Source organism: Lissotriton vulgaris, chromosome 6, assembly GCF_964263255.1.
Source record: "Lissotriton vulgaris chromosome 6, aLisVul1.2, whole genome shotgun sequence".
NCBI lineage: Eukaryota > Metazoa > Chordata > Amphibia > Caudata > Salamandridae > Lissotriton > Lissotriton vulgaris.
The window spans coordinates 603,619,502-603,641,234 of record NC_141694.1 but is presented as its reverse complement, the minus strand read 5'-3'; the positions used below and the strand labels follow the sequence as shown (position 1 = coordinate 603,641,234).

Sequence of the window (21,733 nt, the reverse complement as noted above, 5' to 3'; positions counted from 1 at the left end):
TATGGGCCACGCCTCTTGAATGTGGGCCACTTTTTTCATCAGTGCCCGGGCCAAATTGTGATCCCAATCCGACCCTGTTTCTAACGGTAAACCCAATTTACTAAAAATAGGAGATTGGGTTTAGAGTGAGAAAAACGGCACCCTTATTAACAGTTGCAAGGAAGGAGAAATGCTTTCATTTCTCCTTCCTTTTCCGACTTTGCAGGCATGCTGCATTGTGTCCAGGCATGGTATTTTGTACAGGAAGGGTACCCTTCCTGTACAAAACCTATTCTAAACTAATGCACACACCCTAGCGCTATGGCACTGTGTGTGCGTGGCATGGTAGCTGTAATCAGCGCAAGGGAAAGGGTAGGGGAGAGCCATATCTCTGAAGATATGGCGCTCTCCTGCTCCCTACCTGTCGCACAACGCAGCACAGCCTCGCTGGAGGTTGTACTGCATGCATTTTTTTAGAAAAACTCCAAGTCTTTCCAGATAACCAACAAGTCTCAAGTGATAGCGTTTTGTCATATGACACCCAGCACTAACGCAGCTTTCTCACACAAATCCCTACACCCTGGCGCTTGATGCTGCATCAAGTTATCATTAAAGGAGGCGCTAAAAGTCATGCTCGGTTCATTACTGCAACGCATGCCCCCCTCAATTCTGTCACAGGATCCCAGGGACCAAGAGATCATCAGTGAAGGCCCAATGAACCACTGTGTAGTGTTACTTTGTATTACATTAGTCAATTTTCCCAAAAAAATACTGATTTGTGTTGGCAACTAAATGCCACCACAACACTTTTTGCTGGGGTGGTATTACAAACCCAGTCCACAGACCAGGTTTACAAACATTTAGCATTGTGTTTGCATCACAAAAGTGAAGCAAACCTATGCAAAATTGTTATTTTTTTTAGATTTACTTTCCAGTGAAAACTTGTTATGTGCTGGAAACTTGACTCAAACTAAATCAAAGCAGGATGCATTACTGTGTCAAGGAGCAGTTTGCGAGTGATACATAGGCGTTCCCATGCAACAATCCATTTTTTTATACAAAAACGTATAATTGTAGGTTTTGCACCAAAAGAAATGCTCCATTCAAGCAGGGGTTAAAAAGTTGAAGTGCTTTTATTTCCGGTAACTTTTCCCACTGTGCATCTGAAGTGGGGAAAGCTTCAAAGTTAGTCTAATCATAGTATTTTGTACTGAAATGTACCCTTCCAGCAGTGGCAGCTCCTCCGTTATAGTGAAGGAACGCCGCCCCACAGAAATGCCCCCAGAAATGAAAAACATAATGGTAATGAAGTTTTATTCTTCAAGAACCCTGTCCCAAACGGAGTGGCAGGATGAGACTCGGCCTGCTGAATGGCAGTAGAGAGAGGGGGTGGCTCCATTTGCACATGTTCACAGTGTGCATGAGCACTTCAAACCTCTCAACCCACCTGTCTTAAGCAAGTGCAGGCCTCCAGTGCACTGTGGAGCGTAGAGTCAGGCCGCTCCCTCCAATCAGGGCGCTGCTCTCATGCTGGTTAACAGCATGTGAGCAGCCTAGAATTGGATTGGAAGCCTGCCTCGAGGAGAAAAGATGACTGAGGACGTTGCAGTCATAGCATGAAAGTAAGTGAGATTTATTTAATTTAATGTATTTCTTTTTTTGTATTTCTTTTTTTTTTGTGCTACCCTCCCCACCACCCTCTGACCATGCCAGTCGCCACTGCCTTCCAGTACAAAACCTATGTTAGACATGAAGCAAACACCTTTGCATTGTGGTGTGTGGGTGGCACTAGGCAGCCTGGTTATGCACCAGATCCAGGGAGAGAGCAGGATAGTGCTACATCTTAATAGATATGCAGCCAGAAGTAAGTAGCTTTTTTATGTTGCAAACGGCCCGATTCACAGATTGGGCCCATGTGTGACCGTTAAAAAAAAAAAAAATTATGTACAAAGCCCTATTTTGCATTCGGTAACCTATTACTGGCTCACAAAATGGGTTTGCAATTCAGTATTAGAAAGGGGCATGTTAAGGGCGTCCCTTCCTAATAGCGACCCGCAGTGGTATGTGTGAATGTTTTGCGACCAAAATGTGGTCGCAAAACATTTGCATTTTAACCCTACTTCAAGTAGGATTTAATCCATTTGCAAAAGGGAAGGGGAAGGGACACCTTTGTGAATGTTTTTAAAAGGGTTTCTTTTAGAGCAGGAAGTGGTCCCACAGACCACTGCCTACTCTTAAAAAATGAAAAGAAAGCTTTTAATTTTCTTTTTGAAAAGCATCCCTGTTTCCTTTAAGGGGATAATGACAGCCATTGCCCATGAGGGGGGAAACCACAAGATTTACAGGTGCTACAGATACCCCATTGATGACTAAAAATGATGGGGCTTATTTACAAGCCCCTTGCACCGCTGGTACGTCACTTTTTCTCATATTAAAAGTAATGCAAAGGCTGCGCCAGGGGGTTATAAATAAGCCCCGATGTTTACAAACATTACATTCATCAACAAAACAATTAAACACGAAGGTCCCCAGTCTACATCGGGGGGCCATTACACATGCCCCTAGACATTCTACAACTTATAAAATGCTGTCACCACCAGAACTTGTGTAGCAGGGACTAAAGATGGCGGTTCTGAAACGATAAAGAGTCGGCCAATGGAGTTTCTCCCCATTGTCACGAAATGTATCCATGAGGATAACCAGTTGTGCAGCTTGAAGGGTCGCTGTAGATAAAAAACAAAAAATTCAGGCAAACAGCTCGGAACAAAGAAGAGGTTATGGGCAGTCATCCCTACAGCTGGCCTGGTGCAGTTTTTGTTTGGTGCCTACACAAAATTGTCCAAATAAAATATCCACCATCATACTTTCCAATTGTCCCTCAGGTCCTCTCCCCTTCCAAATGGGTAAAAGAGAAAGAGGGAAATAACAAAACATTCTTTGTGCTTTTCACAGGAAATCCCATTCACTTATATTCATGATCTAAGGGCAAACCTCATTTCGTTTACCCCGATAATTTAACATTAAAGTAAATATATCTGGAGAGGTTTTACTGCCTCCCAAATCAGTTTTACTCGGTTTAGTCCTTTTATGTGTTTTACATACTTCTCTTTCCCCTATTTGCTTCGATCTTTATTTCATTATATTTGACCCTGTAGTCACAAACAACTTAAATATTTTTTCTTTTCCATATACGTCACTTTTCCAATGTGGAAAACCTGTATTTCTGTGAGTAACCATTTTTCTATCCTACATGCATATAAACTTGGTCTTTGTTTTCCTGTGTGCTATTTCACTGAGTGCTGGAGCTCAGTAATGACAGTTAGCTACTAAACTGAAAAAGCATGCACTATTTTAGCTCAGAGAGGACATAGATGCAAATGTGTGCTAGTATATGAGGCGGTTTCTAGTCATTGGTTAATTTCACTTCCTTGCACAGCAACTCAAAACAATGCACTTATCCAGCAGAGAGTTTGCCAGAGTCGAATAGATCTTTCATTATAATGGAGTCCTAGGTCTAAAGCGTATCTTTTATCTTCTGAAAATCAATACAGACTGACTTGCCGAAGCACTTAAAGAGTTCATTTTTGCCAGTTTTCTCTAAAAGTGCAGATCACTTTGTACTGCATTCAATGTCTACTTCAGCAGGCAATAAACATCCCCTGTGGTAGTTTGTCCAGCACCCACCCACCTTCAGCCCTTTATCAAATGTTTGCACCACTGATTAATGTACAAGAACAGGAACAGTTGTGTATCCAAATATTTTGTTTGTTAAACGAGTCTCCAGAGTGAAAACACATGCATTTGTTGACTTTTGGTCTTATTCAGCATATCTAAAAACTAAATAGAGAACATATATAATAACTGTGCCGAAGTATCACAGCAACAATCAAAATATGGTTTACCAATTAGAAAATGCCCTTTTACAGAACTTGTGACTTTTGTGATGCTTTGGCATAATCTTAATGTGGAGGTATCTGCAGGAAGTTTATTGTATTTGTATTCTGTACCACTTGCAAAACACAGTGATATTAAGCGTAGTCTCCACCAATGTCAGCAAATGTCTCCAACTTTACTATAACCCACCGCCTTCAATGGGAAGAAATGTGACTACTAGCCAGGGCTTTAGAAGCCATTGAGATGAAGGTAACAGGCGTCTCAGTGGCGCAAAAGCCTCCTTGATCACAATGTCCCTCTCTAGTTGCTGGTCTAGAGACCATGTCTGGACCAGGACACTAATTGTGAGGCATAGCCCACAAGGGCATTGACGATTTTAGATGGAGACTTTGGATGGAAAGCAACAGCCAGTTTCTTGATGTCTGCTAATTGCATGACCAGCTTCTCCAACTTGTCGGCAACCAGCGTTTGCTCTTAAAAAAAGGGAGATTTACAGACGAAGCCTTTTGGTAGAATCACTGTAAACCGAACCAAGCAAATGTTAACAATATGCACCTTCTGTGGAAGGTGGTATTAGGGTTGAGAATAACATGGTGTTTTAAACATTGCCGTATAAGAATTGGAAGTAAAACCCTCAGAGTCACCATAGTGTTCCTCATCAAGATAAAAAGTAGTAATTCGCTTTTGAAGCTCTAGGAAGGTTGCATTGTCGAAACATAGTAAAGAATACATATTTTATCTGACTCCCTCCATAAGAGAGAACCTGACCAAAAATGTTCTATGCACAGAGAGAGCCTGCATCTTTTGCAATCTGAAGTGAAGTGGAAATGGGTGATTGAGTATGCTTTGATTACCTGGGAAATGAGCCTGAATGCCATTGTTCATCTTCTACTGGATGCACTTCCCACTGATTTTGTATTTTCTCCAGTCTCAAGAGAGGATTTTGGTGAGAGCCAATGCTTCACTTTTGATGGTTATGACTGCTTGATGACATTTGGATAACAACACAGATTTTTCCACCCGGTATTTCATGACTTCCACAGGCACCTGTTGCCTCGAGAGATGGAAATGAGGGAGTAAAGAGAGACCACTCCTTGAACCAACACCGTCCGGAATAATTACCCATGTGTTGCATAATGATGTGATGTAGTACCAGAATAGTAGTCAGAATATCATCCGACATAAATATGTTGCCCGAAATTTCACTTAAATAAATGAAACAATGTGACGTGGTTTCATTATGGCACATTCGTGGGTCAAAACGTCAAAGCATCTTCACAATCCATACCCTACATTCTGCACCTACAAAAAAAGAAAAGGACCCAGAGGAGGGCTGTTGGAGATTTGTTTATATAGGGATGGATTTCGATTGATTAAAAAATGTTATACATTGTTTTTAAACAATCGCACTGTATATATTGCATTAACTTAACCACCTTGCAACTTTAAGATCACTTATTCACTTACAAGTCACACTTTGGTCTTTTCAATTATGAACTTGTTTCTGTGACAGTCTTGCATATATATAAAAGAAAAAAGTATAATATACTAATTTTGATTAATTTCTTTTTGTATGTTTCTCTCTATATTTGTACATATTAATGATGAAATGCTAAGAAATTATCCACCCGACAGAACCATTTGTAGTATAGTGTTCGTGTTGTGTACATGTTTGTCAGCTATTTTCAGTAATTCAAAAGAGTGCACTTAACAGGGTGCACACATATGTTATTTACAGTAGCAGTGCATGAGATATGAGGCCAGACGGGCAGGCATGAACATACACAAATTAATGTTTAGCAACAAAGATTCCTAGCCACGAGCTCACAAAATCTCGGAGAGTTACAGTATAAGAGTGCGTACATTTTATGGACAGAAAATATAAATAATGTAATAATGACTAGGTGCTGAAACTCTTTTGGGTTGGGGCCAGGCGTTAGACTGGGAGGAACATTCTGTTTAACGGGAATATTCATTACGTTTACCACCCTATATCACCTACCACATCCGGGTAGAGCAATGACTGTATCTCTTAATCATTCATTATCAAAGTTCCTCTGCATGAGCTTTGGTATTTAATTCAAAGGTTTTCAAGAAATGATCTAAGAAGAATGTCCCTTTATGTTAAAGAATGAGTCAAAAGTTCATTTGGGAAATACTGACATTTTGCAGGAACAAGATGTGTTGCAGCTCAGGCATACAGGCACAGGTAAACATCAACAAGTGCCCCCATTTTAATACCAAAAAAATCACTGACAATGCATTGAAAGAAAATAGATTTGATAAACCATTGGTCACACCTAAAGATGCTTGACTTCCATAGTTGCACTATGCTTGACAGGGTCTTGCCTGTAAGCACAAAGAAGTAAGCCATGGTGTCTGCATACCCAAAACAATGTTAATGGTGAATATTGACCCCTATTTAATATCATAGTTTATTCACGATGCTTGTTTCGGATTTGGCCTACACCACACAGAGAGGGGGGGTAAATAGAGATGTGCTGGCAAAGGAGTCGGCTGTCACACTCAGAAAAACAAGGACATTGAGCAAGGACATTGAATGGCTTCATTCAGTCAGCGGCACAATAGCGGAGGAGCATCACACCAATGCTAAGAGCCAGCAGCTGAAAAATAAAACAATATTTTATTTTAATTTTATTTATTACCTTCTGGCTAAGCCAGGGTGTGTAGGAAGGGGAGGGCCAGGGCCGGGCTTGGCCGTGGAATGGAGGAGCAGAGAGCACTTCTAAGTGAGCAGCTCTGTTTGGCCGGCCCTCTTAGCCTGGCCAAACAGACATGCGCAGTTAGGTTTCTCCAGCCCAGCTGTATTGCACAGCCAGGTTGGAGAAACAGCACAGACTCTGTGTGCCTGAGTACCGTTAAACCAGCCCACTCAGGCCGGGAGTCTCTGATGCTGTCCCAATGTCTGCTGGGACCAAGAAGAAGAGAAACACAGAGGAGCAAACAAGCCGGCAGCTTCGGGTAAGTCTTTTTTTTCTAATTATTAAACCACCCCCCACACCCCATGAAAGTCCTCCACTTCTTGTTTGTGCAGGCCATCACTGCTCCCAGTCATTCCTAAGTCAACTATTTGTTGCACAGTGCTGATAGCACTGGTAATTCGTCGACGTCTCCATGCCGAATTCCCGCTTAAAAGCCAAAATGAAACGTATTATTGTAAGACTGGAAGCCCTTACATTTTTAAAAAAGTGTGTGCATACCTTTATAAATATTTTTCCACACAGTCTCAAAAATAAATAATTGTGGACGAGGATGCGAGGAAAAAATACTGACTACAAGAAGTTTCAATTTCACATGATTATATTGAATGGTCTATAGGACCAGGTTTTTCTGACCATATTGTGTAACTCATAAATTTAATTTTAAGTAATTTTTATTTACTTTTAGAGCATTATCAACAAACAACTTTTTAGGGACCAGTGAAGCACAAAAGAAATAAAATCCAGAAACAGAAGATCTAAAACACTGGTTTAGTAAATGCTTAACACAGAGATAATTAAGAAAGGCAGTATGATTAAGTGGGTTTGGAGTCAATTCTATGAGAGGCAAGAGTTGGGCTGCAGCAGACAGTATTCTAGAGGTGCGAGAGAAAGAGCGGCAGCCTGATGAGGGTTTTTCTGCAGAACAGCAACTGTAATGCCCCAAACAAACTTACTTGTGAAAGTTGATTTCTAATCCAAAAGTGATCCAAAGAAAGTCAAAAGGCCTCAAATCCAAAAAAGCGCAGGCAAATGTCAACCTGAGGAGTTATTCTGATAAAAATCATCATTTTCAGAAGGTCTATGCTGCTTGCTAGTGGATTTCTTATGCAGAATTGCAAATTTTGTAATTTTGCGAGTGCGAGATTGTCGCTGCCCGCCGCACCTACATGTTCGCAATTGCGAACTCTCTGGATGCGTCGCCAAACTCCCGCGGGATCCCGCAGCAAGATCCAAAATGGCGCAGCACTCGCAAAATATCGAGAAAAAGAACTCGGCAAACGCTGAATGACGGTAAGTGAACGCCGCACGCCGCAATATTGTATCACCAAGAAAAAAAATCTGCTGCGTGCGAATTTGCAGATTTTCGGTAAATTCGCGAGAGTTCGCGGATTGCGAATTTACCGAAAATCCGCAAAATCCGTGAGCGTCACGGATTTTCCGCCCATGCTTATTTCTATCCAAATGAACTCTTTTTGCAAGATTAGGACAAACGACATACAACTTTAATCTATACCTTGCAGTTTGCATGCAGCTCTTTGATGACAGTTAATAGCTCCCTGGTCTATATTAGGATTTTAACTTATAAACTGCAAGTAATAAAAGTATCTCTCTGATAAAAGCAGTAACCCACAGACCTATTTAGATTATATGCACTGTGTGATCTGCATGGTGTACGTTCCATGCAGTAGGCATATTAACCCTCTGCGCTACCTTACGTTGAGTCAAAACTTCCACTACACAAAACTCCAATCTCTCTCCAGGAAGAACATTAATCACTGGAGTTATCTTGACATTCTTATTGATGCCTGAAAATTGCTGGAGACAAGGAACGTGGCAGCAGGTGCTTTTAAAACGATAATATACTTGCAAACATGGCGCCCCCCCCATCCCACGTCAGTGCCCGCTGCAGTGGCACCGGTCGTCCCACCTTAGAGCCAGCCATCTAGAAGAGGTCAACAGATGGGTAGATTGAGTACAAGGCCATAAGTGAATTGAAAAAGAAACATGGGTGGATTCCAAGAATTGTAGCTCCTATAGGCCGATATTGCTCCTGAACACAGATACCAAGCTCTTTACTCAGGTTTTCGGGTCAAAAAAGGCTAGACATTCTAATGCCAAACTGGGTAGATTCAGATCAGATGGGCTTCATAAACAGTAGATGAGGTAATGGCAATATACGAAGAATAGCAACCAAAGATCCTCTTTATGAGTAGCCTAGTGTTCGGTACGAGGTCACACCTGATAAAAACTTACACTGCACCAATATCTGCATGTCCCAGTATTTACCAGTGTTATATGGTTGTTAGGGTCGTTAGGGTCGTTATCGAAATTGCTAAGTTAGCAAGAGCTCTGCGGCCATGATGCTGCTTTTGCACACGTTACTACATGACTTCATTTTGCAAGACTTTGTTTGTGCTTTTCACATGAGAACTGTCTGCTTTCTGGGTTCTTTGCTTATTCCTGGGTTTAGTCTGAACACGATGTGCAAAGTCGATAAACATGCCCCTTGTTATTCTGTTCTGGTCAGTCGCTAGCACCTAGATAAAACATGCTAAACACAGCTGCGCTGCTGGAAAACCTGTGTTTTGATATTATGGGGCGCATGTTGTTCACACACGCTTGGAGAGAGACTTTCCTTTGAGAAGAGCTATGCTGTTCCTATGATGTTAACCTTCCATCTAGGCTCTAAGGTATGGGATCTGCTGACAAAGCCCGGAGATCTTCCTTTATATAATAAACCTCAACTTACCAAGGGGAGGGTGGTTAGGCCTTATAGTTCTTTTTCCACTGTCTATATATGATGACATCCCCCTTCATATTTTATGGTATTGTAACAATGCTAACTGTTTTAGGTTTATGCATTTTGCTGCTGGTAGTGGCTCGTATACTGCATTATAGAGCATGATAGTTAAAATAAACATTTTAAACTATACAGTGACTCTGACAATCCTTAATGTGGACAAGTACGAGTGAGTGAGTGAAAGGGTATGTCTTGCTACCGCAATTACTGAGAGAGTCGGGAGTGTTTTGTTCTGGGTTGTCTAATCATTTGTAGCTTCGTGATTATATAGGAGAACAAACGTGACACTATAGCAAGTTGGTTTGGGGATTTTGGGTACTAAGGTGGTAGGAAGGTACAACCCCTATACACCGAGGTCCTGTTTTCCTGCGCATAGTTCTGTGTATGTACAGAATTCCGGCAACACCAGGCATTTTCCCTCTTTAAATTCTATCAGGGTTGATCTGCTGAAATTTAACAAGGGATGTGATCTTTATCAGACCCATTAATTACTCGCTGCAAAAAACTCAAAATTCTGATATTTGCGGAAACAGAAGTAACCACACATATTGTACTTTAGCAGGCAATGACAGCATAAGTACAAAAAGTCAATAAGAAAACAATCCTGTTGGTACTTCTTAGTCTCAACCCCACTTTAGGCATTTGGTCGGGTAAGCTGAAGCTCACTTCAGTGTGTTCTACATGTGCTAGGCCTGGGTTAAAAAATAATTTTACTTGGGTGCCTAACATACATAAAATCCACATGCCCCAATGTATTTTTCCTCATATAACTATCAGCAGGTTGGAAAATCCAATTATAAGGGAGGAACTAAATACTGGAATGAAGAACTGTTGATACCACGACCTTGACGGCTAAACTTTTTGCGTGCTCGGAAAACATTACATATTTGCAGATTTGACCTGCTGAAATGTATCCAGAAATGTGGAATTTACCAGGTGCGATAAAGTTCAACAAACTTATAATTCCTATATGTGTTATAACATGAGTAGCCACACATATCAAAACGTAAAAGGCTATTCTACATACACTGTAAATCCTCTCCTTTTTTCAGACCCTCTGGTACTCCTTTGTTGTTCTGTATCTGTGGGGGCTGTGTCCAGAGCTTGGTCTGTAAATATTCCGCCGGGTCCTACCTTACCGTTGTGTTTTTTGTTATTCTTAATAAGGGCCACATTGTGTCTTTGTATGGATTGGTTTCTCAGCAAAATGGAGCCCGACATGGGCTAAATGCAGCACTTCATGAGCTAACTGGTATAACACGTTCAGAGATAAAATATGTCACAGAACAAAAAGAATGTCCATTCAAAGATCCGATCGCTGTTAAAGGCTTACCATCAGATGGCCTCAGTCACAACACGTCATCATCCTTTGAGCATTCAAGTGTTCTTAATGCAGCTTAGTAAAGTGTAACCATCTTTCTAGAGACTAACCTTTTATAAGCATCTCAGGTCTGGTTCCCGGTAAGGTCCACATGGCCTGGGCCAGATGTCCAAACACAGTGGCGTCCAGGGTTGAAAACTTTGGTCCCATAATGTATTTTTTATCACCTGCAAGTAGACCAACACAAGAACAAATAAGCAAACCACATGCTGTGATCATCACAAACGAATTTTGAAATGTTTCTCTTGTTGTCACATTTGTTGTTGGGAGCTATGTGAAAACAAGGGAGAGGCGATTAAAGAAGTGAATGGGAAATGGAAACCCAGAAGAGGCAAGTGAAAGAAGTGAATGATAAAGAAAAAACACGGATGAGGTAAGTACAAAAAGTGGGCTAAAAAAGGAAAAGTATGATTCATCAATTCTGGACAGCTACCGTAAACTAAGGTGTACATTTTTTTCCAGGTATTCTTGTATGATGCTTCATAAAAGCCAACTGCTATGATTGCCAACCATGATGACTGGGCATTGAAAAAAACACAAAACATTGTACAGAAATTAGATGACTTCAGTATTCATAATCTACTTCAGCTACTTCAAGCAGCTCATGGGTAATATATGGAAGGTTAAGGTTAAAGAAATAAGACTTCTGTTCAGCATGCTCGGCAGTCTATACAGAATGACTAAATCTCTGCTCTCTTTGCTCTAATTCTCCCTTTTCCTTATTGTAGATTTTTAATAGTGTGATAGTTTTTTTTAATTTCAGAAGGTTAATATTTATTTTAGTATTAAAGTGTTTTGTTTGACCAAGATATTTTCCAAATCTATGGCTTCCCTCACATTCCTGATGTCACAGGACTGATTCTCAGGAGATTCAGTCTTTAATAAAAAAATGTAAAAAAATTCTATTGAAATACATATAATAGTTACATCACAGCAAAGTTCAAACTGGGAGTCAAAAGCTGTAGACATGAGTGGATATCCATATATATATTTGAAATGCGGTGCCATAGCAATGCTGTTGGATACACCAACAAACCCACTAGACGCATCACAGCTGTTCCCAAACTATCGGTTTACACCTTCTCAACCACTGGTTTCCATCTGTTGGGGGAAGATGTAGGCTGGAAGGACTAATTTCAGAAATGGAGGAAATTCGAGGAGGAACACCTCATGGAACAGCGCCAGCTTCAGGACAGTAGCACAGTACGTACCACAAACCCCACACTTCATTGGCCCTTTAGCTGACAGTATCATGACCCACAGATCCAAAGTGCAGTCTGACATGCCATCAATATTGTGAGGGGCACAGTGTAATTTCATGATGTTGTACTGTAGTGATCCCTAAGACTAGGCGTCATGCAGTCCTGGTAGCCTCTCCAAAAATGGACATAACAGTAAGACCATATGTGGCTATTCATACTGTGATGCTTGAAAGGGTCTTATGGTAAGACAAATAGACTCTTTAGAGTATCAAAAACACAAGAGGGAACATCTCTAATAGTTTCACTCAATGATTGGCCAGGAGGATTTAAACATACAAACTTCATAACGCTTGAAATGAGAAATCAGCCATATCACCTCATACTATACTTGGGGTACATATGATTTGATTAGGGTTCAACAAACTACCTCATGCTACATCCAATTTAGGCATTTGATCAAGCAATTTGCATTTGTTTTTTTCAAGATAAGCCACACTGCACCTCTTTAGGTCACATTTCAAAATTCAGGATTTTCATTGTCTTCCCCAACCTCAAAATACTTGTTTTTGCTGTCACCAGTGATGGAGAAAACCATATCTTGACTTAATATGATGTGGGAATTAAGGTATGCCAGAAGCATCATGGAAAAGTACAACAGAAACATCATGGAGAAGTACAACAGAAGCCGGAAGAACGGTCTATATCCCCAGGCAAGCCTGCTTTTCTTTCCAAATGGCAGACCAACATTGCATTAATTTCGATCATAGAATATGTACAATGTCACACCTTGACCTTGAGCATCTCCAGCTCAAGGAGGCAGGCCACAGATTTAGTGCTTGCAGTCTAACCAGGGACTAGAGCCATTGATACAGCATTGTGAAATATCCAAGGTTAGGTTGAACTTCCCAGAGCTCCTGATCATGCACTTTGAAGGATGTCACTCTAGTCTTCATTGGAAAGCTATAGCAACAATTGATGTTCCCACCAGGACTTAAGGACAAGGGTGGTAAGTCAAAAGAACACACAGTTAATGAGGATACCATAAACACAGAAACAGTGGATTGAAATGTTCCCCAAGACTGTACAGCTTGGCTCATGCCAGACTGTTCCAGATCTGCAGAAGTTGGACGTAGAAAACGTCATACACAAAGGGAAAGTTGTTGATGTTTTTAATGGGAGTATAGAGAATCAGACAGGGTAGAGTTGGGTCCGGAGACTTGTACTACACTGTCCTTTATCGTTGGTAACATGACCCGTATACAAATTGTAGTCCCACCCAAACGAGGTGCTCCTGGAACCCAGAAGTACAAGCTAAATGGCTCCAGCGGCACTGTGAAATTTCATGAATAGTAATGTCTATTGATTAAGCTGTCATATAAGATATGCTCATTAATGGTTTGTATGATGGTTTTTGAAAATTTTATTGATTTTATCGTTTTAAAGTTTTATCTGTGAACTGTATCTAAGTGAACTTTTATGGCAGGACTTGCCGAATAAAGAATATGATGATGATGAATAAGGTAATCTAAATTTAAAGGCCAATTCTTCAAATAACTTGAACGTTCCAATAGGTATTAACATTTTTAATTGTAAAGATACCCTTTTATATCTATTGTTTCCAACATATCACACTCATCAAAGAGAATAGTTGAGTCCTCCACAATGAGCACCTTCATATATGCTACTTTTAACACAAAATCTTTAATGAGCCCCATCCCAAGCATATTTATGGGAATGCAAGATGGAGTTGGTGTCTACAGTTTCCCGAAAACAAAATTGAATCCCTGATATATGATTGTGTGTGATGGCAACACTTCATGCGTATGCTGGCTGCACCCCTGACATATATGACGAAAGCACCCCAGTATAAAATAGCTATTTAACTGACATTTCAAACCTGTGTCACTAAGAAAATTATGGCGTATGATAGCTGCACTAATATATACAAAATTATCCTGTCTAACTAGTGGTATGTGGCAAATTCATAAATAAGCCCAGCATCACATATGGAAGTGCTGAAACACTTGCCATTAACAAAAGAACTACCTGAAACTCTCAGTTTGCAATATATGTGCTGCAATATGTGTGGTCTCAAATATGTAGGCAACACTACCAGTCAGTTTACAAAAACGAATTATAGAACACATTTAAGTCATAAACAACAATGACTTCACATATGCCAGGGCAAGGCACTTCCACACAAAAACACAATGATGATCGGTAAAGCTTAAAATTCTATGCTATTAATAGAGTGGAAAAACATGAGAGCGGTGGAGGCAAAATACACCAACTGAGATGATTGGAATCCATAAATATTATCAGATTGAGAACGGAGGGTCTAAATTCTGACGAAGAGTTACATGTACATATCTATAAGTCATAAGGAAACATCTGCATTTTGAAAACCACGTGGAGCAGTACAGCTCTACACTTAGGAGTTGAAGAAGTAAAGAGCACATAAGAATCCAGAAAGTGTTTATTTGGAACAACAATTCATTAGCGTCTACTATAAGATTAAGAATCTCACCCCGGTACATGAAACCATTGGTTTAATCTCATTTTAAATACGCATTGGCAATGCTCATGAATGAAAGTGCATTCTGGCTCATAAATGAAATTACTTTTTGTGTCACTTATGGGTAAAGGAACTTAGGGGCATTTTATCAAGGGACATAACGCAGCTTTTTCGGCACATAGCGCTGATTTATTTATTGCAGAATCATCAAGGCGGCGCTAACATGCCCTAGCGCATGTTGGCTGCCGTTACCGTGATGCTTTGCATCTTAGCGATATACATCGCTAATTAGATGCAAAGTAGGCATTCCTGCCATGAAACAACATGAAATATTTCGCTAACACGACATTGCAGTATTTACAGGGCGGCCCTGGAACTTCTTTACGATTTTAAAAGTCTGCGCAAACCGCAGTTATCGCCGGATTCTTACGCCTGCTGGAAAGTTGACTTAGCCATGTTTTCTATGGGAGGTAGATCGTCTGGTTACGTCCACACTCCCCTATTATCAATCTTTTCATTAGCGTGTGAAATCGTTGCTGGATTTCACACGCTAATGAGGATTATCACCGTCTATCGCTGGTTTGTACATCGCCTGTTGGCAGAGCACTGTTAATACGCCGCTAGCACGGCGATGTAAACCTGCGATAAACGGCAATAATCAAATTTGCGCGAAGCGCGACTTGTGATATTTACCGCTACCCATTGATGATATGCCCCTTAATAAGTCTTTGTAACTACACTCTGCCTCTCATCTTTGAACTCATGCACACACTCACACACCCACTAACTCATTCTTGCATTCACAACCCCATTGAAACACACACTCTCAACAACATATTCAAGATACAAGAAAACATGTAGAAAAAATGGAAACAAGCTGCCATCTAAACAAAGCAGGTATATGCTTGCAATAACAAAACTAAATATAGCAGCAGTTGTCCGTCTCGCAGAGCTATTGTACGTGGTGTATCTTTGTTTTAACGTTCCATAATGGCGTGATGGTCGCCTGGTTTAGTGGATGTGACCACGTGGGATGCGGTGCACTGCAGATGAAATGAGCAGCAGGCAAGCAACCCATTAGCACTGCCTAGAGAACTCTAGTATACTTTTAATGACAAAATAAAAAGCGGAGAAGCTAAGAAATGAAAGGGGGAACTATGGAAGGAGAAATTTGAAAACTAAAGGACTGACCAACCAGCCCTGACACTGAAGCACATTTGTTTTAAGGTACACGTGCAAATGTGATCAGAAACTGCCATCATTCAGATAGCTAATGACTACTGTGAATTGAACTATTACCCCATGCAGCTAAGGCTGACTACGGCTATTAATGCCTGTAGCAGCACGGGAGCGGTCACTCTAAGAAAGGTGCCGCAGCCCTGCTTGAACTGTTTACTGCCGCTTTTTAGAAATTATTTTATTCTGTGCTATTCACTAAAATTAAAATGATGCACTGTTTTTAAAAACTGAATTGGGAAATTCACCACGCTGTAATTTGCCACAATACCGGCTCGACCCACTTCCTGGTGGAAACGCCTACCCAGAGCGCCAATCAGAGAAGTGGGGGAGGAGCTAAGGCTGACTACGGCTATTAATGACAGTAGCAGCATGGGGGCGGTCACTCTAAGAAAGGTGCAGCGGCCCTGCTTGAACTGTTTACTGCAGCTTTTTAAAAATTATTTGATTCTGTGTTATTCACTAAAACTAAAATGATGCACTGTTTTTAAAAACTGAATTGGTAAACTCACTGCACTGTAGTTTGCCGCGATACCGGCTCGACCCACTTCCTGGTGGAAACGCCTACCCAGAGCGGCAATCAGAGAGGAGGGGAGGAGCTAAGGCTGACTACCGCTATTCATGCCGGTAGCAGCGCGGGAGCACAACGGACGTGCGCAGCAGGCGCGCCAAAGGCAAACCTGTCTGCGCCCGTCCACGCCAACCGGGGCAAGGGGCAAGTCTCTGTGCCCAAATCATAAGTTACTCTGCTACCAACCTAAAAATGCTACACTCAAAAAAACTAGCAGTTAACCTTCTCACGCATGCTAGCATGGCCAGGAATGGGATAATGGAAAGAAGATCCTCCTTTCCCGAAATCTGCTACCCTACCCATCCTGTAAGAGGCATTGATCTACAGATTAGAAACAAAGAAAAGACTCTATCAGTTATCTATCTGAACAACCGTTCTATGGTTAAACACCGGCTGGATACACATTACCTATTGGAGACTGAGAACCAGAAATTCTACTATTAACAGAAACCGGCTATCACAGGATTCCTCTCCTGACATTCTACCAGCCCAACCTAGTGACTTCTATATCCTCCAAGCCAACCACCCTCAGGGGAAAATGGGGGTGGAATAGCAGCTATAATACACCAGGATTTTAAATTCACAGCACTAACTTCACTCGACTTACCACTAGTAGACAACCTAGTGATCAAACTAGAATCTGATTCTGCACCTTTGTTATGCGTTCTACTCTATAGACCACCCCAGAGCATGCCACAGTTCCCACAGTCCTTGAGTGAACAGATGTCACATTTAATAACAAATCATGCAAAAATACTGCTGATCGGTGATTCCACTTACAGGGACAATGAACCATCAGGTGGCCCTCACTCAGCTGAATTAGCAGACTTACTCACTGGGCTTAATCTCAGCCAAAATATCACCACTGCTACACACATTAAAGGGCACATACTAGACCAGACAAGGTCAGCCAATCTGGTTATTACCAATCCAGTGGTCACTCCCTGTATAAGGTCCGATCATCATCTCATCAAATTCACTATTAATAATATCACCATGCACAAAACATCCCTACCTGATATTGGATCGGTCAGGAGTTAGAACACTATTGATAAAAGTCCATTTTTAGAGACACTGACTAACTCAATGCCCATCACCCAATCCTCCATCAATCAGAGTGAGAAACACCTATCGGATTGGCTTCTGACAGCTAGCAATAAACATGCCCCACTTAGGAGAGTACACCGAGCACGTCGCCAGAGGCCCAGAGATGGTTTTCCCCTGATTTAAAGAAATTAAAAATAGCTCTGCGTCAAGCTGAAAGGAGATGGAGAAGTAAATTCCTTGCCTGATGATAAAAACATTTATTTAGCAGCACTCAGAAATTACAAAAAAACTATCCTGGCTACTAAAGCTGAATACTTCTCATCCAAAATTATCACCTCTTCAAATCGATCAAAAGAAATCTTCTCGATAGTTAATGAACTATCTAACCCCGACAGAGTGACACCAAAATCCACTCTTTCACAAACACTGTGATTCATTGAACAACTTCTTCATCAATAAAATCAAAGCTATTAAAGCAACTATCCCCATATGCTCGAGCCCTGCGTGTCCAACAATACCCAAGAATTCTTACATATTGGAACAGATTCCAAAATGTAATAAGTCAATAAATATTCTCTGACCTGCTGACAAAAATAAAATCTGTCTCTCCTAGGGATTGTTGTCTCCCTTGGATCCTAAGGGAAGCCTTTACTGCTTGCCTGAGTCCAGCTATGTCCCTTTTAAATGAGTCACTGTCCCAGGGCTATGTACCTGACATCTTTAAGGAGGTTTCTGTCATCCCCCTCCTAAAGAAGCCAGGGGGCAGATTTATGATGCCCTTGCGCCGCAATTGCGTCACTTAATTTGACGCAACGGCGGCGCAAACAATGCGCCCTATTTACAACGTGACGCATCTAGGAGATGCGTCACGTTGTAAAGCCCTGCGCCATAAGGAGGCGTTCCTACGCAGGGGGGGGCGTTCCTGCGCAGGAACGCCTCTTGAAAGTGGCTGAGTGAAATCTCTGGGATTTCACTCAGTCACTTTCAGGCCAATGCTGCGTCAATGCTGCGTCAAAACCCTGCACCTGCTTGAAGCAGGCGTAGGTCTTGACGCAGCATTGTGTAGATGGGGCACCCCCGAGCCTTGCTGGAGCTGCGTCGGGTAGTTTGGTCTGCCCTGTTCCCATGATGCACTGGGCCAGGGACAGACTAATTTGCTTGTAGCCAGGTTCTGAGCTGGGATGGTGTAGTGAGCTAAAAAATGTGATGGATCAAGCCCTGATCTTTGGACTGGGTAGGAGTGGTCTGTTTAATTCAGATACTCTGTCCATCACCACCCCCTTTTCTGAATCGTTTTGTCCACCACAAGCGTGGAAGGGTATGCTCAGATGTGAGTCCCTTGTTCACTGCACCATCAGGATTCAAGCAAGCCGGGCCGAAGACGGCTGTAATGCCAGAAACCGGTCCCCGGAAGCTTGTTTCCTTTCCAGTATAAGAATTGACTTGATAGTTTGGTCTGCCCTGTTCCCATGATGCACTGGGCCAGGGACAGACTAATTTGCATGTAGCCAGGTTCTCAGCTGGGATGGTGCAGTGAGCTAAAAAACGGTGATGGATCAAGCCCTGATCTTTGGACTAGGTAGGAGTGGTCTGTTTAATTCAGATACTCTGTCCATCATCACCCCCTTTTCTGAATCGTTTTGTCCACCACAAGCGTGGAAGGGTATGCTCAGATGTGAGTCCCTTGCTCACTGCACCATCAGGATTCAAGCAAGCCGGGCCCCGAAGACGGCTGTAATGCCAGAAACCGGTCCCCGGAAGCTTGTTTCCTTTCCAGTATAATAATTGGCTTGGTAGTTTGGTCTGCCCTGTTCCCATGATGCACTGGGCCAGGGACAGACTAATTTGCATGTAGCCAGGTTCTGAGCTGGGATGGTGCAGTGAGCTAAAAAACGGCGATGGATCAAGCTCTGATCTTTGGACTGGGTAGAAGTGGTCTGTTTAATTCAGATACTCTGTCCATCACCTCCCCCTTTTCTGAATAGTTTTGTCCACCACAAGCGTGGAAGGGTATGCTCAGATGTGAGTCCCTTGCTCACTGCACCATCAGGATTCAAGCAAGCCGGGCCGAAGACGGCTGTAATGCCAGAAACCGGTCCCCGGAAGCTTGTTTCCTTTCCAGTATAAGAATTGGCTTGGTAGTTTGGTCTGCCCTGTTCCCATGATGCACTGGGCCAGGGACAGACTAATTTGCATGTAGCCAGGTTCTGAGCTGGGATGGTGCCTTGAGCTAAAAAACGGTGATGGATCAAGCCCTGATCTTTGGACTGGGTAGGAGTGGTCTGTTTAATTCAGATACTCTGTCCATCACCACCCCCTTTTCTGAATCGTTTTGTCCACCACAAGCGTGGAAGGGTATGCTCAGATGTGAGTCCCTTGCTCACTGCACCATCAGGATTCAAGCAAGCCGGGCCGAAGACGGTTGTAATGCCAGAAACCGGTCCCCGGAAGCTTGTTTCCTTTCCAGTATAAGAATTGGCTTGGTAGTTTGGTCTGCCCTGTTCCCATGATGCACTGGGCCAGGGACAGACTCATTTGCATGTAGCCAGGTTCTGAGCTGGGATGGTGCAGTGAGCTAAAAAACAGTGATGGATCAAGCCCTGATCTTTGGACTGGGTAGGAGTGGTCTGTTTAATTCAGATACTCTGTCCATCACCACCCCCTTTTCTGAATCGCATTGTAAATGCGGCGCACCATGGGTGGCGGAGCTGTGGTGCACGGTGGCGCACGTTAACTGGCGCATCCCTGGGAATGCGCCAGTTAACATAAATCTGCCCCCAGGAGTGGACCCTAAAATCCTACCCCAACTACCTCCCTATATCATTGATACCTTACCTGGCCAAACTACTCGAAGCCCATGTGGCCAAATGTCTATCTGCCTTTTATGGAACAGTCCGATTATCTAGACGCACACCAAGCAGGGTTACGCCCAGCTCACTCCACAGAATCAGTTATACTGACAGTATTGGACACCCTTCAGGATAAGGCTGACAGGGGCGCTTCGCAAGCCCTGGTACTGCTGGACCTTTCAGCAGCATTTGAGATGGTCGAACACAATATCCTGGTTGATCGTGTCAAGTATGCAGGAATTCAAGGCTCAGCCCTCAAATGGATTAGCTCCTTTTTAACAAACCGATTTCAGGCGGTTTGCCTAGGCCAATTTACGACCCCCAAGATAAGAACTACATCCGGCGTTCCTCAGGGATCCTCACTTTCCCCTCATCTGTTCAACTTATACTTTCTCCCTCTGGTCCACGCCCTGAAAGAAAGGAAAGTTTACCCCTTTAACTATGCAGACGACTTCCAACTAGTGTTCTCTTTCAGTAACTCTCCTATATCCGTCCAAGAATCCCAGACTACGATGCTGTTCATCCGTGACTGGATGAAAAGCAACCATCTGAAAAAATATCCAGATAAGACGGAAGTGATTCTCACAGGAGGCTCCTTAAACTCCTGGAGTTCCAGGTTCTGGCCTAAAGAGCTGAGACAGCCTCCTATTCCTTCCACATCAGCCAAAACTCTGGGAGTCATAATAAATAATGATCTCACAATGAAAACTCAAATAGTATCCGTAATTTCAACATGCTTTTTCCAACTAAGAAAAATAAAGACAATCAGCAGGTTCCTAACACAGGAAGCAAAAATACAGGCAGTACTTGCTATGGTGATATCCCATATAGATTACGACAATTCCCTATACTTCGGCATTCCTGCTTATCTCACCCACCATCTTCAACTAGTACAGAACCAGGCAGCCAGACTGATTCTTCAGGGAAACAGGCGTCAACATGTCACTCCTCTTCTAAGGAAGCTACACTGACTCCCCATAACCCAGTGATAAATGTATGTCATTACATCGCATACTAATACCACGCATGCCATTACAACGCGGGTATTACTACGCGATGTTAATGACAACGACATGCCATTACATCACAAACTTTTACCACGATTATGCCTCTACCACGCATGCCATTACAACGCAAAGGCTTGCGTGGTAAAGCTATACTTGTGGTTAAAGTTTGCAAGGTAAGTGACTACCCTACCCCTACACAACCCTGCCCAGACCCCCAGTCCTCTCCCTACAATAACACTACACTAACCTGCACGACCCCCGACACTACCCTAAAACACTACACTACACAAACACTACAACACTACCCTAAACCCTAAACCACTACACTACACAAACACTACAACACTACCCTAAACCCTAATGCACTACACTACACAAACACTACAACGCCACCCTAAAACACTACACTACACAAATGCTACAACACTACCCTAAACCCAAAACACTACACAAACACTACAAACAAACACTACAACACTACCCTAAACCCTAAAACACTACACTACACAAACACTACAACACTACCCTA

The 21,733-nt window shown here is 42.3% G+C and overlaps 1 protein-coding gene across 1 annotated transcript in view; it reads right to left on the bottom strand.

Annotated features, from left to right (window-relative positions):
- Positions 1-21,733, bottom strand: part of FAXC (failed axon connections homolog, metaxin like GST domain containing) — a 279,788-nt gene that overhangs the window by 23,431 nt on the left and 234,624 nt on the right. Inside the window, exon 5 of the mRNA XM_086926626.1 lies at positions 10,828-10,944. Coding sequence (XP_086782752.1) covers positions 10,828-10,944 — 117 coding nt within the window. The remainder of the gene's footprint in view (positions 1-10,827; positions 10,945-21,733) is intronic.